The 20,904-nt window shown below is 31.6% G+C and overlaps 2 protein-coding genes across 2 annotated transcripts; both read left to right on the plus strand.

Annotated features, from left to right (window-relative positions):
* The first annotated feature begins 3,027 nt into the window (after positions 1-3,027).
* On the plus strand, positions 3,028-9,605 carry LOC130826159 (silicon efflux transporter LSI2-like). The gene is made up of 4 exons (XM_057691722.1): positions 3,028-3,165; positions 5,694-6,977; positions 8,048-8,237; positions 9,151-9,605. The coding sequence occupies exons 2-4, from the start codon at positions 5,820-5,822 to the stop codon at positions 9,414-9,416; spliced, it is 1,614 nt and encodes a 537-aa protein (XP_057547705.1). The 5' UTR covers positions 3,028-3,165; positions 5,694-5,819; the 3' UTR covers positions 9,417-9,605.
* Positions 9,606-13,499: 3,894 nt separating this feature from the next.
* On the plus strand, positions 13,500-18,954 carry LOC130825956 (silicon efflux transporter LSI2-like). The gene is made up of 4 exons (XM_057691412.1): positions 13,500-14,243; positions 14,406-14,723; positions 15,000-15,189; positions 18,689-18,954. The coding sequence occupies exons 1-4, from the start codon at positions 13,500-13,502 to the stop codon at positions 18,952-18,954; spliced, it is 1,518 nt and encodes a 505-aa protein (XP_057547395.1).
* The last annotated feature ends 1,950 nt before the right edge of the window (positions 18,955-20,904 follow it).

Below are 20,904 nucleotides of genomic sequence, written 5' to 3' on the forward strand. Positions count from 1 at the left end.
TGATCGAGCATCTCGATTGATTCAGGGAGAGAACTACATCGGTCAGAGCTTGGGTGCGTACATGTATTGGTATAGGAAAATCTACATATTACGCATCACGAACACGACATTTGCACAGCCAGGATCGCATTACCATCCTACATCTACGTTACTGGTACATCTTCTTTTAACAATCACAAAATATAGTAATAGATATATGTGATTCTTTTAACAATTTATTGTTTACATGCAGCCTGAGCGCATCAGATCGGTCTTTATACAATGCAGTGACACGATGCACGGGGCTGCTACATTGCCCGTTGATGTAGGGTATCGGCTATGTACTCAGACCCTGGGCTCCATTAACACGTCATTGACCGATGTATTGAGTCAGGTGGGGTATGATTACCTCATTCTGACTTCTCTTACTACTGGGGATGATCAGATGTTCCACACTCTTTCTTCTCGGAATTCGGGCCACCGAGGTAGCTCTTCTGGAGGATCAAGTAGTCGGTCCTCAAGAGGTTCCGAGCGTTCATCTACCCGAGGTCTGTCTTCAAGATCTCCATGATCATTCGGTGCTATGTTGCCATTTGTTCCTCCAACTTCCGTGTCCACTCCTCCACATCCATCGCCTCCGCATACGATCATTACATATCAGCGTGCTACTCAAGGACGAGCCCCTGCTCTTGATTTCATTGTAGAGGCTGATGAGTCTACACAATCCTCATCCACCAATGCACACAGCAAAAGGGGGCGGGGATTGTAGTTTAATAGACTTTTGTATGAATATTTTATATGTCTTGAACTTCTTGTATCACTTTGGATGATTAAAATATATGCGCATTATTTTCATAATTAATTTTTAGGAATCAAGCTGTTGTTAGTTGATTATCATGGAATAGATAGTATTGAACTAGTTTAATGCAGGTTGGGCTAAGTATTTATGGGAGTTAAAGGAACAAATAAAGTGTTGCAAGGGCATAGGGAAAAACGCCACCTTATATGGCGGTTTATGTAAGTCACTGAAATCCTCCCTAGAAAAAACCGCTACCTCAAGTGACGGTTTTCCCTTTGTACTAAAAAAATGGTCTGCGTGTAAACCGCTACACAAAATGGCAATTTGCCCTTTGAGGTAAACCGCTACCACAAGTGGAGGTTTAATATAACAGATTATGAAAAAATAATGCGATGCAACGTGGATGATATTTTTGGAAGTAAGTTTCCCTGCAACATAGGTTTGGGAATTATTTTCTAAAATAACTATATTAAGCGAAAAGATTCTACATTTTGTGGCTAGTAAACGAAAAAAAAATATAGTGATGTGGGATCTTGTTTAATTCGTCTCGATGCATATTTTCATAGTTTTGAGTTGTGTATAGCTCGAGATATAATCAATTAAAAAAATGTAAAAAGGTGTTTGGGTGCAAGTAAAAACAAACGGAGAAAGTATAACGTAATTTAGGTAGGAAATTTATGTGACAAGGTTTATAATCATTTTTATCCTACTCTAATTTTCCATTTTTGTACCAAAAATTTATTTGTTGTTCATTATCACTTATAAATATAAAATGTGGTATTGAATCGTAATTAAAAATAACGAAAAAAATAATGCTTGAAGTTGAGACACAACTATTACCATGCAAACATTTCATCAAAATTAACTCTAGAAATCTAATGACACTTTAATACACTCTTCTATTTCCTTTTGCTTGTTACACAAATTAATTAACATTAAAAAAACTAATAATACACACAAGATAGCGGAAGAGACAATTGTATTTGGCAAATTGCTTTATACAAACTGGTACATCATGATTTGGGCTATTTAATTTTTTTAATTTTATGCTATTGCAATAATTATTGTTTCAAAGAATCTATAGGGGTGTAAATATTCAATATTCCATAAACTAATACAAATTTTTGTATGAGAGAGTCTTATCGTGAGACATGTTTTATACTTGGGTTAAATAGTCTAATAGTAGAAATTTTTAACTTGTAGTTTTCTTTTTTTAAGGACATCTCTCCATAAGACGGTCTCATACATGACAATCTGATAAACTAAATGGACTTTATAAAATCCTCTAACCTAAGAACTACCTAACTTTTGTCGAATGGTGTGAAAACTCTTATCATTTTTGCTATCAAAGAAGACTAAATCATGTCAAATCCATAAAACAAATACCGAAATAGACCAACAAAGATCTTATCACCATGCAAATAAACTCAAAACCTAATGATAAAACCAATAACAATGTAAAAGTCTGTATATTAAATAAACAAAAATATTAGTTGTAATGATCGATCTTATAAATTTTTCTTATCCTACGATCTCAATTTGTAACTTAATTATTATCTGAAATATTTTGCCTAAGTTAACGGATTGTAGTGCCGTTGTTGATAATTTTTGGGCCCTAGGCGAAAAATTAAAAAATGCCCTTATATAAGTAAGGTTTCGATTATTTTTTCTCCTACTATGTAGTTCAGTAGTAATGCGCTTAATTGAGAAACCTAATATTGCAAGTTCGATCCATGCTAGAAGCTGCTAATGCAAATACTAATTATAAGGATTAACTAAATTTGTATCATTTCATAAGTTGGGCCATGAACAGTTGCACTTCAAAACTATCCTTAGGAACGACCCTGCAGATTTAAATCACAGAATCAACTCTTACAATGTATTAGGGTCGGATTTCCATTTTATTTTTCTTAACTCATACGTCCATAGCATCGCATGCGTGACTGCATGCAGTTCGAAGCAACACCGATAAACAGCCGAAAATGTGGAAACTTGATCTGCACTTGGCAACAGTCCGAAGGAAGAACAAGAATCATAATCCAAAAGTTATACACTTTTATGTCTAAAAATGCTTTGAAAATAAAGGTGTTCAATAATAAATTGTATCTGAATTGTCTGGTTTATCATGTGGCTTAGATGTATGAGACGTTTCTCTCTCTTCACTTATGGCCCAGCCCCATTATAAATGAGCTATCACATTAAATTAAGCTTAGTGTTATAAAGTTTGAAACTTTCTTCAATCATAAAAACTAAAGATATATAATTAGGTCAAATTGAGGGTTTTTTTTTTTTTTTTGTGTGTTTATTTTGCAGCTACTTGAAGGGTTTATATATTGCTCATGATCAGAAACAAAAGTCGGTCAGTGATCAGTTGCATGAAATTAAACGTAAGCCATGTACTTTCTTTTGTTGTTGTAGTAAAGGATTATTTAATTATCTGTTCACTCGATCAATTCAATAGTTTTTGTGTTCTTAAATTTAAAGAAATTTAGTGAGATTATTTATAACGTTTAATTGCAGATTGTTTTGCCATATTGAATATATGCACTTGTTGTACCCTTTATTAGTGATAATAAATTAAAGAGGTTATTTCTAAATAAAATCAAAAAAAATTGAAGCTAAAATTGGTTATTTTGATAACTTTTTTTTTAAAAAAAATTGAACAAGTTACTAGTTTATAAAAATATATTGATTATTGTTTTAGGTGTAATTATAAGTGATTTTTCTTTGCAGCGAACCTCTTTTTTTGTCGTTGTTTGTAAGCTGATTGTATTAGAGCATATAATATATCTTGGGGTCTCAATAATTTAAGCTTTTAGTTGAATTAATTCTTTGACAGATTGTTTCTGCACTTTACAAAATTCCATCATCTTAATTTTTTAAATGATTTCCACCTAGGAGCTAGGAATTTGCAAAGGGGTTATTTCTGATTGATATTGGTGAAAATTATTGGAAGCAATTCTCATAAAAAGAAGCGAAGCACACATGATTAATATAAATTGTTGTGAAGGACGATCTCTCCGAGAGACAGATTAGATATATGAGTTAAATAGATTAATTAATACAAATTAAACATAAAATAAAAATGTATGTTTGAGTTGGTCTCTTTAAGAGAGGGTCTCTCACAAGAGTAGCTACATGATTAATGATTTATTTTTAGTAATTTATTATAATTGAAAACTGAAAATCATTGGCTGATCTTTTGAGAATAAATAATATTTTTGCATTTTTTTTTTGCTCCTATAAGTAAATATATTCATGCCTTGTCCTTTGATTAAGAGTATTAAAAATAGTTGTGATAACGAGTTTTAGGGATAATTCCAATCGATGTGGTTTGTTATTTTTATGGTAATGAATGTCTCATCCTTCAATGATGTATTTTTTTTTATAATTTTCTATTATCATTTAAATGTCAATAAACCAACTCAACTCATTGGACGATTTAGTTGTGGGTATTGTAGCAGCCGTTAAAAATTTAGTTGCCTATGTAGCATATTTAAATATAATTTTTTCCTAAAAATGTAGAAAATTGAAAAATAGAGAAGCATCTGAAAAATTAATTCATTGGACAATAAAAGAGAATAAACTTAATACAGCAGTTTATCACCAAAGTACCGCAAAAATCAACTTAATACAGCAGTTTATCAGAAGAAGCATATAAGTAATGTGAGTAGCACATGTTTAATCAAAAGTGGAAATTCAACTAACACCATCCTAAAGTGGTAGGTTTTTACCAAAAAATAACATAGTAGGTGAAAACGACGATGAATTAGAGTTTGAACAATGTGTTTAAAACTCCAATATTGCCAAGATCGAGTGTATGAGGTTTTGTGACAAACAAATTACGCTATCAATAATATCGATGTTTGTAGGAGAAAATAAAGCAATAAAACGACACAAAGATTTAACGAGGTTTACCCAACTAAGGCTACGTCCTCCGGTGTGTAGTATCTCTTATATTATCAAAAGGAGTTCAAAGAACTCTCAAATATGGAGAATTACAATAGAGAAGAGATATAGGCTAGTGTTTGGCTTGGGATTTATTTTGTGGATTGTTTTCACCAATTACAAAGTGAATGAGAGCTCTCTATTTATAGGAGAGATCATACTAAGTAACATAAAGTACATTAAAGCTATGATTAAATGATAATGAAACATCCCTAAGTATATGAAGAGTCAAAAACAGCATCCTAGGAGCATCAAGAGTTAAACCTTTGCACTTCTTCATTAAGTCCCATAATTCCCATGAATAACTCATACTTCATTACCTCATTAATCCATACTTTTAATCACCATCATAAACCACAATCATCAAGACTCAATTTAATACACCCATTTATGACATACTTATGGAATTCCATCCCAAGAGTCACACATGAATGCACCTCATCAAATGTGCACTCAAGTCACACCAATCACAACAGTAGGTGATTTTGAAAAAAAAAAAAAAAAACTTTACAAATTAATAGTTTTTGACAATTTTCATGTTATAAAAGTCGCATTTTAGCCTCATTACACCACAACTACTACATTAACTACCATGCCGCACATAATATTGGAACCAAATCAAATCATGGCCATCGATTAGCAAGAGTAAAGCGGGCTTTCAGGGCCAAAAAGTATATATTCATACATAATTGACATTAATTTAAATTAAATTTTAATATTTAACATTTTTTGCTATATAATATCAACAATACAAAACGAAAGGTATATTGTATTATTTATACGCCTCAAGTTTTTACGGACCCTTTTTTATCTTTCGTTCTGGGGCCCAAAAATAAATGAGACGGCTATGAACCAAACCAACTGTTAATGTTGGTCTAAGTTGCATGTCACAAACTTGTATTTTGACTGTTCGATTGTATGTCTAATATAATATATGTACCAACATGGGTATTTATACTGCTCTCAGGCTGTGTAGATCCACAGTGATATATCAGAACAGTTGATACAAGTTACAATCAAGATGCCTTGAACATAATCTGTGCATAAAAAAAGAATCAACAGGTTTTCTTAAATCAATAGAGGTATTACAAAAATGACTTTGGCACCTACAGTTAAGATTGTTTTAGGGTCAACAGCCTTTGCAGTTTTCTGGGTATTAGCAGTTTTTCCTGCTGTCCCTTTTCTGCCTATTGGAAGAACAGCAGGATCACTCTTAGGAGGCATGCTTATGGTAATATTCGGCGTTATATCCCCTGATCAAGCCTATGCTTCAATTGATCTTCCAATACTCGGTCTTCTTTTCGGAACAATGGTAGTTAGTGTATATCTTGAAAGAGCTGATATGTTCAAATATTTGGGTAAATTACTAGCCTGGAAGAGTCAAGGACCTAAAGATTTGATTTTCAGAATCTGCATAATTTCTGCACTTTCTAGTGCATTTTTCACAAATGACACTTCTTGTGTTGTTTTAACTGAGTTTGTCTTAAAGATTGCTAGACAACACAATTTGCCTCCTCATCCCTTTTTACTCGCTCTTGCTTCAAGCGCGAATATTGGATCATCAGCAACACCGATTGGCAACCCTCAGAATCTTGTAATCGCTGTCTTAAGTAAGATTTCATTTGGGGAATTCTTAGTTGGGATTCTTCCTGCTATGGTTGTGGGTGTTGTTGTAAACGCGTTGATCATAATACTCATGTTTTGGAAGTTGTTGTCGACTCCTAAGGACGATCAGGAAGATTTGGGTTCAGAATCGGTTGTTCAACATGAAATTACTTCTCATAGATTTTCGCCTGCGACAATGTCACATTTATCTCCATCTAGTTCATTTTTATCACATAGTTCTCATATTCTTGCTGGTGCAAATGGGTTTTCTGATCATATGGAGACTTTAAGAAATCGTCTTAATGTGTCTGATACTGAGATTTATAGTGTCAATTATTCGAGAAAATCAGCTGAATATTCCTTACACCAAAAGGAAGGAAGTCGAGATAGAGATCGAGATAGAAGTACTGAAAGATCAGTTGAAACTTTAAAAGGAGAGTTCATTACACAGTTGAAGCTATTGTTAGGCAGGAAAGAAATTAATGAAAAGTGGAAGCATGTTGTATGGAAGATGTTTGTGTATGTTATAACCATAGGAATGTTAGTTGCTCTGTTATTGGGCTTGAATATGTCTTGGACTGCAATCACTGCTGCACTTGCTCTTATTGTGCTCGATTTCAAGGATGCTCGACCCTCATTAGAGAAGGTAATGGCTACCAAGTTCATGATAATCTTTTGTTTCAATTTTAAATATACTTAATTCATGAGTTCAATATACTTGTAATACTAAGTATGTGTCAAGGAATCAACTGAACTAAAAGCTTAAGCTTATAGTTGAGGTTTTAGAATAAGCTATATACAATAGCCGTATGAACCTATCATTTGGTGAGAAAAATGGTAAGATTAGTGAAAGTATGATGAACTAACATGCTTAATTAAAAATATTATACGCTATCAAATTTCCTTACATGAGCGCTCTTTAGATTAAACTAGATTTCAAACTCGTGAATCTTGTAACTTTAGTTTTTTGATACCATGTCAAATGATCATTTCAATCAAAAGTCTAAGCTAATAGTTGAGCCCTCAAGATACGTTATATACACTGTCAAAGTACATAACATTTTTTAAAGTTTCATACATCAACTTAAATTTTTGGTTGAGTTGGTTTCTTGATACAACGTTAGAATTCAACATGCATGCGAAATTGCAAGCCCAATTTCAATGGAGCGGAACTAGAGTAGGGTCAATAATGTTATTGACATCACTCAAATTTGGGGAAAAAAATAGTAATACAAGTTATGTTGGCTAAGTTGATAGAGTAATGGATTTTTAACCCAAAAATCACAGGTTCAAAACCCCTCTTACTTTTGGCTTTTTATTACCGATTTACTCCCCACTTTCCCTATTTTCTGATTTCAAATTTCCAATTTTTCGAAAATATATTTCCTCACCATACATTTTGTCTTGAATTGTTTTCTTGAAGTGAAAATTATTTTTATCTTTTGATATATAGAAGGTCCTCATTTTGAGAAACATCGTAAAAATAAATAGGATCTTCAAAACTTTTGTTCCGCCCAGAATACGAGTTTAAATCTCACTGCATCCGCACATTTAAACTAAAAATGATAAAATATATAACATATTCAGAATTTCAACTAAACATAAAAAAAGCTTATGGTCCAATTTCCCCTTAAATGCCCAAATTTTAACAATACATGTTGACGTATCAAATTCTGTTCTGATGTCATAAACTTTATTTTGTTTGTTGTGGAGCAGGTTTCATATTCACTTCTAATATTCTTTTGTGGAATGTTCATCACGGTAGATGGTTTCAATAAGACAGGCATTCCTGGTAAACTTTGGGATATCATGGGGCCATATTCACAAGTTGATAATGTTGGAGGAATAGTTATCCTTGCACTGGTCATTTTGGTCCTTTCAAACTTGGTATCAAATGTTCCAACTGGTATGGATTCTTAAATCTTACTTGTGTATGTTTTTCAAAGTTACTTAATTTTATCAAGTGAAATTAGAACTGATATATTGATTTATGTAGTTGACCATAATTTTTTGGCATTAAGGCTCTGTAATTGTTTTTTATAATGTTATCTAAGTGAAATTGAAAATTTTTAAGTGTTAGTTAAATATAATATGTGTATCAGACAAGTCGAGAAATCATACCAATTAATATACGGCCATATATGTGCATTGTGTATAAAGCTGGTTAATGGGGCAGGTCGACGCATTGAGTTGTGAGCTTGGTCAATTTAAGTTGGTCAATAATAAGGCAGGTCATTAATGCGTCGGGTTATAATTAATTTTTTCTTCTGTGAAAAACAATTCTGTATACATGAAGGTGTACTTTGTATAATAGGTCCATTTTTGCTATAACCATACTTTTCTCTTTTTAAGAGGCTAAAACAAGCTTATTAAATATTCTTAACTTCATATGTCCATTGAATACATAAGAAAAATTCCAGCGAATAATACAACGCCTTTCGTTAGTTTCCCCATAATAATATCAACTTTTAATTAACCATAAATAACACCAAATTTAGAGAGATTTTGTCCTAGAATAATACCAACTTTTGTTTATAATCAACTAAATACCAATTTTTTTTCATATAATCTTTTATAGTTTGATTTTTTACATGTTAGACATATTTTAGAAAAACACCCTTTAAATTAATATTATTCATGATTAATCAAAAATTGATATTATTATAGAGAAATAAACAAAATGTTGTATTATTCCTCATAATTTTTACAATTATAAAATGTTGTCAAAGAATATAATCATGACAACCAAAAGGTGACGTTATTGCTAGAGTACATGGGAGGATTATAAGTATTATTTATTGTATATATGTTACTTACAGTTTTGTTGCTGGGCGCGCAAGTAGCTGCATCCGCAGCAGCAATTTCAGCATCCAAAGAGAGAACAGCGTGGTTAATTCTGGCTTGGGTTAGCACTGTAGCCGGAAACTTATCGCTGCTCGGATCAGCAGCTAACTTAATCGTGTGCGAACAGGCTCGACACTCCCCATTTTTAGGCTATAATCTCACCTTTTGGAGACATCTTAAATTTGGAGTTCCATCAACTATTGTTGTCACTGCTATTGGCATGCTTTTGATAAGAGGTTGACTACATATTTGCTCTTCAACTTGGTGTTTTATTATCACCAACCGATCTTTTTATATGCATTGAAAAAATTGTATAATAATTTACGACTCCATGATTTACTGCTCTGTAAAAGATTATGTAGAATATGTTTTGTAAAATATTATCCTGCCAAAATATATAATAGTTTTAGTTATCAAAGCTTTGTAATTATTGTAATTAAAATCATATTGAAACTGATTTATTTAAATAAAAATTTATTAATTTTATATATGTAATTAAGTTCTTATATGACTCCTAAATCATATTGAAACTATACATTGATTTATTTTAAAAAACAGTAAAAATATTACTATTAAATTGAGATACATATCACTAATATATATAAAACAAAATCATAAAATCATGCACTAAACAATATATATTATAAGTAATTATATATCAATACATAAAAAATAATATAAAAAAAAATTTAAATGTTCAATATCCTGTAAAACCTTCAAATAAGTTTTAGCCTAAAGAAAATATTTTTAACTATAATAATTAACACATAACTTAATTTATGTATTTCTATATTATAAATTTGCCAAATATAGGTGAAAGAATTATCATTTCAAATTTATTTCACCGATATCTTTTCTTAGTTATTTAATTAAATAATTAATGTACGTGTAATCTATTTAATTTGTGTATTTTTTTAATATAGCCATGTAAGTAATGACCTCCTTTATTTTTCATGGCGCTCTTTACTTCTCCTATTAACGCATGTCCTACTAGCTTATAATGACCTTCTATAGCTGACAAGTGTCTTCCAACCGCATGTGATCTTCCCTTGCACTAATATTGCTAATATACGTCTAATGTTTCTTCAATCCTCCCAAATGAATGTTGGCAGATTACCCTCTATACCTACTAATTCCTCCCAGATTAGCATTAAATTAATTCTTCCAGATAATTTTCTATCATAATTGCCTCTGACTAATATTTTACATATATAATTTGGACTAAAAAAATGAAATCCAAATTAATTCAATTATTTGATTTTAATTCGTGTTGACTATAAATTAAAACGCCAAACTTACAACCCTTATTATGGATTTAAACAAGAGTAGAGAATATGACAATTTAGAACTTCACTCCAACACATTCAATGTCAGGTACGTATCAATTTTGCTTAAAATGTGATTTTTTTCCTTTAAATTTGAGCTCAGCGTATATCAGCTCACTGTCTAATATATTTCAGGAGTTGTCATTTTGTATTCTTAGTATTATATTGTTTTTAATTAATAAACTTGTATATCCTTTGTTTATATTATCATGCATATTATATCAAGAGTATCGAGTCGTGTGTTACATGTAAGATTTAAGATTCGATTTTTACCGAACCATTTTGTTTCCATGCCTACTTGTATTTAAAAAAAATGCAATATTATTATCCAACCTAAATCAAGTCAAAGTATTCCATATTATAATTATCACACCCAAATCCTTAGGAGAAACGGTATCTTATAGAGATCATTTTTAATTGGGTCGGTCTATTATATATTTTTTAAAACACTAATTTTTAAATGAGATGGTCCTATGGTGAGACCACCTTTATTGATATATTTTTTGTCTTAAAATGATCACTTATAATATCAAAGTAATCACTTATAATTTTAATATAGCTAGTTTCTTGAGAAACCGTGTCTTTGAGAGACATATTTCAAGTCCAGCCCATTAAAAATTAATGACTATTTATCGTATTTCTAATGCCTACTTACATTATCATTAATGTTTACTTATCATATCCTTAATGCCTACTTTTAATATCTTAAATGTCTACTTATAATATTTCAAAAATAGCTCGTCTTGTATGAGACCATTTCACCGTGAGAGGGGTCCATATAATATCTCATTTTTTCAATTGATTACTTTAAGATCATAATCAATTGTTTGGATATAAGTAATCATTCCAAAACTATAAAAAGTAACTGTCTTAAAATCACAAATTCTTGTGAGAGACGGTCTTAGTAAAAGACAATTTTTAATTGAGCCGACCCATTATATATTTTTTAAAACATTAATTCTTAAATGAAACGGTCTCAAGGTGAGACCATTTTTATTGGACTGATCTGATATATATTTTTTATCGTAAAATGATCACTTATAATGTTAAAGTGATTACTTATAATTTTAATATAGTTACTTTTTATAGTTTTAGAATTATTACTTATAACCTTAAAACGATAAATCAAAGAAATGAGATATTATATGGATCCGTCACACGGTGAGACGATCAAATGCAAAATGAACTGTTTTTAAAATATTATAAAAAGATATTAAGAATGATGTAAGCCGACATTTATATAGGCATTAAGGATACGATAAGTAAGCATTAAGAATAATATAAGTAGATATTAAGAATAACATTTGTACTGGACTTAAAATATATTAACAAAAGAGACGGTTTCTCGAGAGAGTAACTATATAATTAATTAGTTTAGCCGTTAAAAATTAAAATAAAAATAAGCTAGCCTAATTTAACCATCAATCAAAAAATTACAAATCATTTACCAGGAGAAGCAAATTTAGAAATCCATGGGAAATTTGCAGAAGAAATACTCTATGGATACTCCATCCTTCTTTATTTTGAAAAAATCATAAATCATCCATCTTCATTATTTTGAATAAAAGAAAAAAAAAATCACTGAAAATGGAGGTGGGTTTTTGCAAGAATGCAAGCTGGAGGAAGAACTTGGTCTATGAAAACATAGTCTTTGTAAGACTGAACAAATAAACCCCTTAGTATAATTATCCCATTTCCCCTGTCCTGCATTTTCTTATTTTCAGTGGCAATTACTATGTTGAGTACCTAATTGTTAGGAGTATTTCAAAGACTTATTTTTGATTAAACATGTGGCATGTATGTAAAGAACCCTTCTTTTTTACCTTATATCTTGCACCACCACAAAGTAATTTTTAAACCCATCTAAGATTTGCAACTTTTCTTAAATTACCCATTGTTATGAGATATTGTTGAATGTCAACTGCATGTTATACTCTTCAATTCCTTCTCACAAAGTAAATTTAGTTTCTTTCTGCTTTGTTAAAGGTAAAATTTTGTGATGATTTTATACGTTCATTCATTGTTTGTTGCTTTAAGATTGAATTTTTTGATTTGTTTTTAAGTATTTGATTTCTTGTGATTAAATTTGAAGCAATGTGGGTTTTGAGGATTGAAATTTGAAATTAAGTAACCCAATTTTAGGAAGAGTGAATTTCATTGATACTTGTGAGTTTAGAGATGTTACTCCCTCGAATGTATAGTCCCATTGTTATAATCATGGTGCCAAATTATGGTTTTGGTCGGATTGTAGTAATGATCACGGTGATGTGGTAAGGTTAAGGGGTGACATAGTCGTTGTACTACCGAAATATCGACATCTTGAATCAATTTATTTTTTAAATACTGATTTACGAGTAATGAATAATGTCAAAACCTTTACCACACGGCTGATACACGTGACGTGACTCTATTTTTCACTATAATTCCGATCCCTCATAATTCAAGATTTCCACGTTCCAAACATGGTTTGGGTTTGATAACTTTTGTATTAATAGTCTCTTGCCCTTCTTCCCCTATTTACTTGTGCAATCCATTAAAGTAGAGCGATGTTTCAAATTAAAGGAACTTGTATAACCTTGAAGTATTGTTAGCACAGATTATGTTACTACAATGTCAGTTGGATTTACTAAATAGTAAATGTGGCATTTCATATGTTTTTTGTTATGACTATTTTTGCACCTCACACTCTCTTGAATCGTAGTCCATATTACTTATTACTTCCTCCATTTCCATTTCAGTATACTTGCTATTAATAATCACATTTCTCCACTAATCGTGTCACTGTCAGTTGCAAGTATTTCAGAACAATTACATCGAGTGTTTGAGTTGGATATCACAATATTATTTTTTACAACGTGTGGGATTTATAACAATATGAAAATTTGTTTACTGCTTTCAGATTTTATTAGTAATTGTGAAGTGTGCCCATCATGCACGCCTCGCCCATTTGGGAATAAGATAAAGACCAATAGTTTGTTCGATCAGAGAAGATAATGAAAATGGCCATGGCTCCTACAATCAATGTGGTTCTAGGATCAGTTGCCTTTGCAGTCTTTTGGGTATTGGTAGTTTTCCATGCTGTTCCATTTCTACCCATTGGAAGTATTGCAGGATCACTCCTAGGAGCCATGCTAATGGTGATTTTCGGTGTCATGTCCCCAGAGCAAGCATATGATGCAATTGATCTTCCAATACTCGGTCTTCTTTTCGGCACAATGGTAGTTAGTGTTTATCTTGAAAGAGCTGATTTGTTCAAATACTTAGGTCAGTTGGTTGCATGGAAAAGTAGAGGAGCCAAGGACTTGATTTTCCGCGTCTGCCTAATATCTGCCCTTTGTAGTGCTTTCTTCACAAACGATACCGCTTGTGTTGTCTTAACCGAGTTTGTCTTAAACATTGCCAGGCAACACAATCTTCCACCTTACCCCTTTTTACTAGCTCTCGCTACTAGCGCAAATATTGGATCTTCGGCAACACCTATTGGAAACCCACAAAATCTAGTTATAGCCGTCCAAAGTAAGATTTCGTTTGGAAACTTCTTAGTCGGGCTCCTCCCAGCTGTTCTTGTTGGCGTTTTAGTTAACGCGTTGATCATAATAGGCACATTTTGGAAGTTATTGTCAACTAAACAGGATTTGGAACATGTTGATCTAGAGATCGTTGCTTCAGAAAAAATCACTTCTGATCAAGTTTCACCTATAACATCACATCATTTAACAGATAACCATGAGTCTCCTGGAAGAGCAGATGCCTGTGCTGATGTTGTACTTAATGTGGACGAATCTTTTCAGCATACGAAAGCAACTGAAACAATTGAGTGTTCTAGAAGATCAGATGCATCTGGAGATGTAGTGGTAGATCTAAATGAATCATATAAGCACAAGGAAGAAACTGAGATTCTCGAGTCTTCCAATAAATCAGATGTGTCTAAAGGTGTCGTTGAAGATCTAGACGAGTCGTTTCAGCAGAAGGAAGAAACGAGGACTCTTGAGGGACTCGAAACCACAAAGAGAGAATTTACTACACAATTGAAACTGATCTTATCTGGGAAGGAAATGAGTGAAAAGTGGAAGCACTTAAGCTGGAAAATATGTGTATATTTTATCACTATGGTCATGCTAATTGCTCTGGTTTTTGGTTTAAACATGTCATGGACTACAATCACTGCTGCATTAGCTCTTGTAGTTCTTGATTTCAAGGATGCTCGCCCCTCATTAGAGAAGGTAATAGATTTTAAATTAGATTGGACTTATTGTTAACACCAGCATATTATCGGGGAAAGACAAGGTGTATACACTTCATAAGTCAAAGAGATAGCTTTCCAAAATCATATGGCATTGGTAGGAAGGACCGGAATGACTTATAAAGTGTGAACACCATCTTTAATTTATCGATTTGGGATAAACCACCCTAACAACAGACTGTAGTTACTTAATACAAGTTTGTGCACATATATTGTGAAAATGAAATGTTTGATGGGTTTTCGTGTTCGGTACCAGGTCTCTTATCCAATTTTGATATTCTTTTGTGGAATGTTCATCACGGTTGATGGATTCAATAGAACTGGTGTTCCTAACAAACTTTGGGATATCATGGAGCCCTATTCACGGATTGATCATGTTGGCGGAATAGCGGTGTTGTCGCTAGTCATTATCGTTCTCTCTAACGTCATATCAAATGTTCCAACTGGTATGAACTCTACTTGTATACTTGTTCTAATACTTCCATTTCATTATGTTAAATTTCTTATGTAGGCTATCTTGCGTTTTGTATGATTATTGTTTGGCATATTAAATCACTTTGTGCGTCTTATATATGTGAAGATGCAGAACTTGTGCTCAAAGTAGATACTCCTGACATAGTCACATCAATTTATGGTGTACTGTCTTTTAAGAAAACCGAACATGCTTAGATTAAAATGTGTCTAATGCATATAGAAAGCCAGAGTTTTTTAAATTATACATGACTGATATACATTCCTTCCGTCCCTTATTGTAAACTAAATAGTATACAAAAACATTAAATTTGAGGAGTGTGAGTTAGACAGTGTAATTTAATTGGAGCGGAGAGCGAGAAGCGTAGACTTGTGATTGGAAGATTAGGGAAGGTTGAACGCTAGAAATATTGTAGACTAAATCCATTTCAGACATACACTGAATAAATGTGGAGGATGGGATGAGTAATAGTTTAGCAGCCAACAAGGGTAGATGAGCATTGTAACTGACACTATTTGTTAGAGTTGTATTAAGAACTGTATACATAAATAAATAAGATTGTCTTCCAATTGCTTACGGGGAGTTTTGTAGACTAAATCCATGTCTGAACGCAATGCATTTAAATTTGTGTAACTCCTAAATATTGGAACTTATTGAAAGTTTGAAACTTATGTGTTCGCATTTGTCCTTTTGAAATCCTTCCAAGTGTAAAATAACCGTTAAGAAGTAAACCCTATATTATTTTATTTGATAGATTTTCTATTATTATTAACTAGTATAAAATCCGTGTAATGCACAATGTTTTGGTATCAAATTATAATTAAATGCAAAATTTAAGATAAAAATGCAATTATGTATATTTTCTATTCCTATTTTCTTTTTTAATTATATTCTTATATTTTAGATATTAATTAGTTAAATATGTATTAATGTGTACTTTTTAATACAGTAAAAACCTTAAATAATAATGTCATTTAGTGTATTGGTATAACAAAAGTTAATATAATCAGAGTAAATTAACTAAAAAAACACTTAGTAAATATTTAATTTAAAAAATAATAGAAAGTTTTTTCAAATTAAATATCAAATTTTTTAATTTTAAAAACACATTTTCAAATTACATTTATGTTTGATAAAAATATTGTAGACTTAATTTAAGAAGTGAAAAAATATAGTTAATTAGGCATATGATTCAAAAAAATTTAAAATAAGAACAAATAATAGAAGAAGATTATGCTGAAATCAATTTATTAAAACATACGTAATTTAAAAGATCATGTTAATTATTATGCCTAAAATTTTATTTTGATATTGTTTCAAGAATAAAATTGATTGCAATAAAAGATTTTCTGATCATATTGATCTAAAAAATTTATTTTTAAGATAAAATTACGCTTTGGATACAATTGTTATATAAGGAACTTATTTAGTACTACTACAATCAAACAATTTTTAAATATATCTTATTTGCAGATTATATTTGCAAGTATTGTTACCACGTCAAATTTATTTAACCAATAAGATTACTGCATTTGGCAAATGACTGTTAAACTGCCATTTGTTATTTAGCAGCAAAATTATTAAATAGTATGGTTGGAGATCAAATATAATTAGGATAATATAGTTTTCTTAATTATGTTGTTTCCTAAAGTGTCCTAGTAATATTTTGTTTTCTAAATTTATGAGTTTAAGGTTTTTAGTAAACTCCTATAAATATGGTTATAAGGTTGCTCATTTTAGATCCCCAAATTTGAGAGAGCTTGTGTGAAACTAATGAGTGTTCTCATTAATTGTGGGAGTGTTTGAGAGTTCTCAAACAGAGTTTTATATTATTTGTCGTTGATAATAATATAAGGGTGAAAGAGTTCTTTCACTTAAAATTAGAAATCTTTGTGTTTGTGTGCCATATTTTTGTGTGTATGTCATTTAAAGTATTTGCTTTTTTCCTCTCAAAGTGGTATCAAGAGCCAAGGTTCGTGGTTGTAGTGATAGAAAAATTAATAAGTGGGAGATTTTTATTCAAGCCATTTAATGATAAGAATAATTTTACATTATGGCAAAACACGGTGATGAATTTGTTAATCCAATAAGGGTTATATGTAACTCTTGAAGATAAGAAGCCCACATACATTGCAGAATCAAAGTGGGTTGACATGAAGTTGCGTGCGTCATCAACTATCAGATTAGCACTTGCACCGGAGATCAAGTATAATGCTCTTAAGCTGAATAACCCCAAGATCTTATGGGAGCAATTAGCAAACACTTATCAGTCAAAGTCTTTGGCTAGTAAGTCATTTCTAAAGAAGGATTTATTTGGACTTACTATAGAAGAAGATGGAGACTTAAGAGATCATCTTAATCGTTTTAATGGATTGATCACCCATCTAAATAATTTAGATGAGTAATTCAAGGATGAAGACAAAGTTATTCTCCTTTTGGTGTCTTTACCCAAAAAGTATAATAATGTGATTACTTCTTTATTGGTGGGAAAAAAAGAGCTAGATTGGACGCAATCATCTTGTGTCTTATAGATGATAGGGCGTTGATGGTAGCTAAGGCATACAATAACAAAATGAAAGGTAGCAAAAATAATTCCAAGGTAAAGTGTCATTGTTGCAAGAAAACTGACCGTATTCAATGTACTTGTCCAAAATCAAAGAAGGACATGAAGGAGTTAAATGAGGTCCAAGAGAAGGGAATTATTGCTACATTGCAAGGTGAAGGTGATAACCTTCTTCTTATACACAAGTCAGCGAAGGATGAATGGATCTTTGATTTGGGTTGTTTTAATCAAATATATGGGAGAAAGGAAAGTTTTTCTTCTTTAAAAAGGTGTGAAGATAAAAAGGTGACTTTACCCAATGGAAAAGTAATGGAAGTTGCAGGGGTCGAAAAAGTGGAGATTCTGCTTCACAATGACCAAGTATTAACTCTAGGTCAGGTAAGGTATGTACCTAATTTAGAAAAAATTTAATCTCTTTAGGGAGAGTGGAGAAATTGGTGTATCATATTTATATGATGGATGGGTGGATTATGATCACTAGTGGGCACTTAGTGGTTATGGTTGGTTACAAATCTGAGTAATATTTTATTTTTTAAATTTATAAGTTTAGGGTTTTTGGTAGATTCCTATAAATAGGGGTGTACGGTTGCTCATTATATATCCCCAAATTTGAGAGAGGCCCCATGTGAGATTAATTAGTGTTCTCCTTAATTGTGAGAGTGTTTGAGAGTTCTCAAACGATGTTTTATATTATTTGTCGTTGATAATAATATAAGGGTGAAAGAGTTCTTTCACTTAAAATTATAAATCTTTGTGCTTGTGAGCCATATGTTTGTGTGTATCCCATTTAAAGTATTTGTTGTTTTTCCCTATCAATGACATAGTCAAATACAATTGTTGCCCAATCAGTGTTGCCTAAATAATATTTTTATGATGATTAAAGTATCATATTATGTATGTTGTTGTATAGTTCTGTTGTTGGGAGGGCAAGTAGCTGCATCAGCAGCGACAATATCTACATCAAAAGTGACAAAAGCATGGATGATCTTAGCTTGGGTTAGCACAGTGGCCGGAAACCTAACGCTTCTTGGATCAGCAGCCAACTTAATCGTGTGCGAACAGGCTCGACACGCCCCATCTCTAGCCTACAATCTCACTTTCTGGAGACACTTTAAATTTGGACTTCCATCCACGCTTATTGTCACTGCTATTGGTTTGTTTTTGATAAGAGGTTAATTGCAAGGTTTTCTCTAACTTAGGTGTTTATTTTACCGACAAAGATTTTTATATAGATAATTCAAGTTCAGTTTTTTGTTAGTATTGATTTGAAATTTGAATAATTAATCTGTAATTTAGAAAGATTTTAGTCTTTTTTTATAAATTTGTAAATAGTACTTTTCTTGGAAAGCAGTAGTTTCATTTCTCAAAATGATATTTTATTTGAAAGGAGAGGCTATAAACCTCACTCTAGGATCACTAAATTAAGGTTTAAGTGCGTGTTTGTGTTGTGTCAAGTATAGGAATCAAATAATGTAATATAATGTGATAATGGCAATAATAAGTAAATAATCAAGACAAAGATTTAAGGTGGTTCACCAATCTTGAGCTACATCCATTATCTAGCCTATGATTTATATTAGCGTTTAAAGGAGAAAATACAAACTTGAAGGTATTACAATGGAGTATTAGTGTAAGGGAAGAGATGAGCGAAAATGGGAGTAAATACACAAGCAAGAAGGTAGCTTATAATGTGAGACTTTGGTGCACTTAACTATGGCCTTGGACAAAGTGTATATATAAGGGAAATCAGGGCTTCAAAGACACTATGGGACAGCAGCATAAAGGGAATGAAGCTAAGGCCTAAACAGACCACGTCAGAAATCAGAACAGAAGCAGTAGGGACCCTGTTCAACCTAGGCTCGACCATATGGAGGTCGAGCGAGCAGCAAGGGAGGGAAAAACAGCTTCTGATTCATTCCTTTCCTTTTCTATGCTAAGCTACGGTCTCCAATACTCTTGCACACTTATCTTAGGACTGTTATTTGCTCTCTAAACTCTTCACATGTTGAGATTTACTACCCAAACAAATTAATTACATGTGATTCTTTGTCCTCTTCTAGTCTTCATTAATTATAATGATTAAAATAAAATTTAAAATAAATAATTAAAAAACATTAAAATGTAAATTATATGAATCGTCGAACTAAGAATAATTAAATTAAATCATAATATAATTTTCTTTCAAAAATTAAATTAGATGATTATATATAGCCTTAAAACCATTTTTGTTGTGATGTAATAATTATTCTTGACATTATTGTCGAGTCTTTTTAGGCTCATTTTGATATCTTAGTCTTCAATGAGGGAGGCGGTGATATGATTGAGCCTCCTCTAAGGCTCCAACCACTATTGGCTAGATTGATCATTCTGTACCATTTTGTGTAGCTGTGGTTATATTTGAATGGTGGAATCATCTATTTTGGGGGCTTAGTTGGTGTTAAACTACTGAAGTAACTGTAGCAGTTAGCTCATGGTTATAGCTTGTTCAATTTGGTTTTCTAACAAACTTTGTTTTTTCCTCCATTACAAGTAATTTAATGGTAGATAATGAAAGATTATTATGAACGATATCCCTTGAAATAGTTTTGTTCTAATACCGTGATAAAGTAGAGAACATAGGAATGTGTTTTTGGGCATTTTGTATTGTGTTTCAATGTAGAATAAATTATTACATCAAGGATCATAAACAGAAGAAAATGTTATATTTACAATATGTTAATATGTCTTAACTGATTCTAATCGCTATGAATAAGGATTATGTCTAGCAATTTTCCTACAAAATTATATTGATGTAAGGTAAAGGGATCAATTAAGCTTTAGCAAACTTAAATTGTTGAGAGACTGTCTTTTAAAAAGATTGTAGTAGCCTTATTTTAAACCTCGCTTAATCTTAGCTTATATATCTTTAAATATGGATTAGTACTAGTAACCTATCTAGTTATTTATCCTTAAATGTCAAATATAATGAGAGTTTAATTTTTCTTAAGTTTTTAAGTTTGAATAAATCAATTCTTGTTTTGTTAAATGTTATTATTATGTTTAAATAAAAATTTCAATGCACTTAGTTTTATTAAAGTTAATTTGATTTACTATAATAACATAAATTTCCTTCTAAACATGGTTAAT

This window comes from Amaranthus tricolor, chromosome 10, assembly GCF_026212465.1.
Source record: "Amaranthus tricolor cultivar Red isolate AtriRed21 chromosome 10, ASM2621246v1, whole genome shotgun sequence".
Classification (NCBI taxonomy): Eukaryota; Viridiplantae; Streptophyta; class Magnoliopsida; order Caryophyllales; family Amaranthaceae; genus Amaranthus; species Amaranthus tricolor.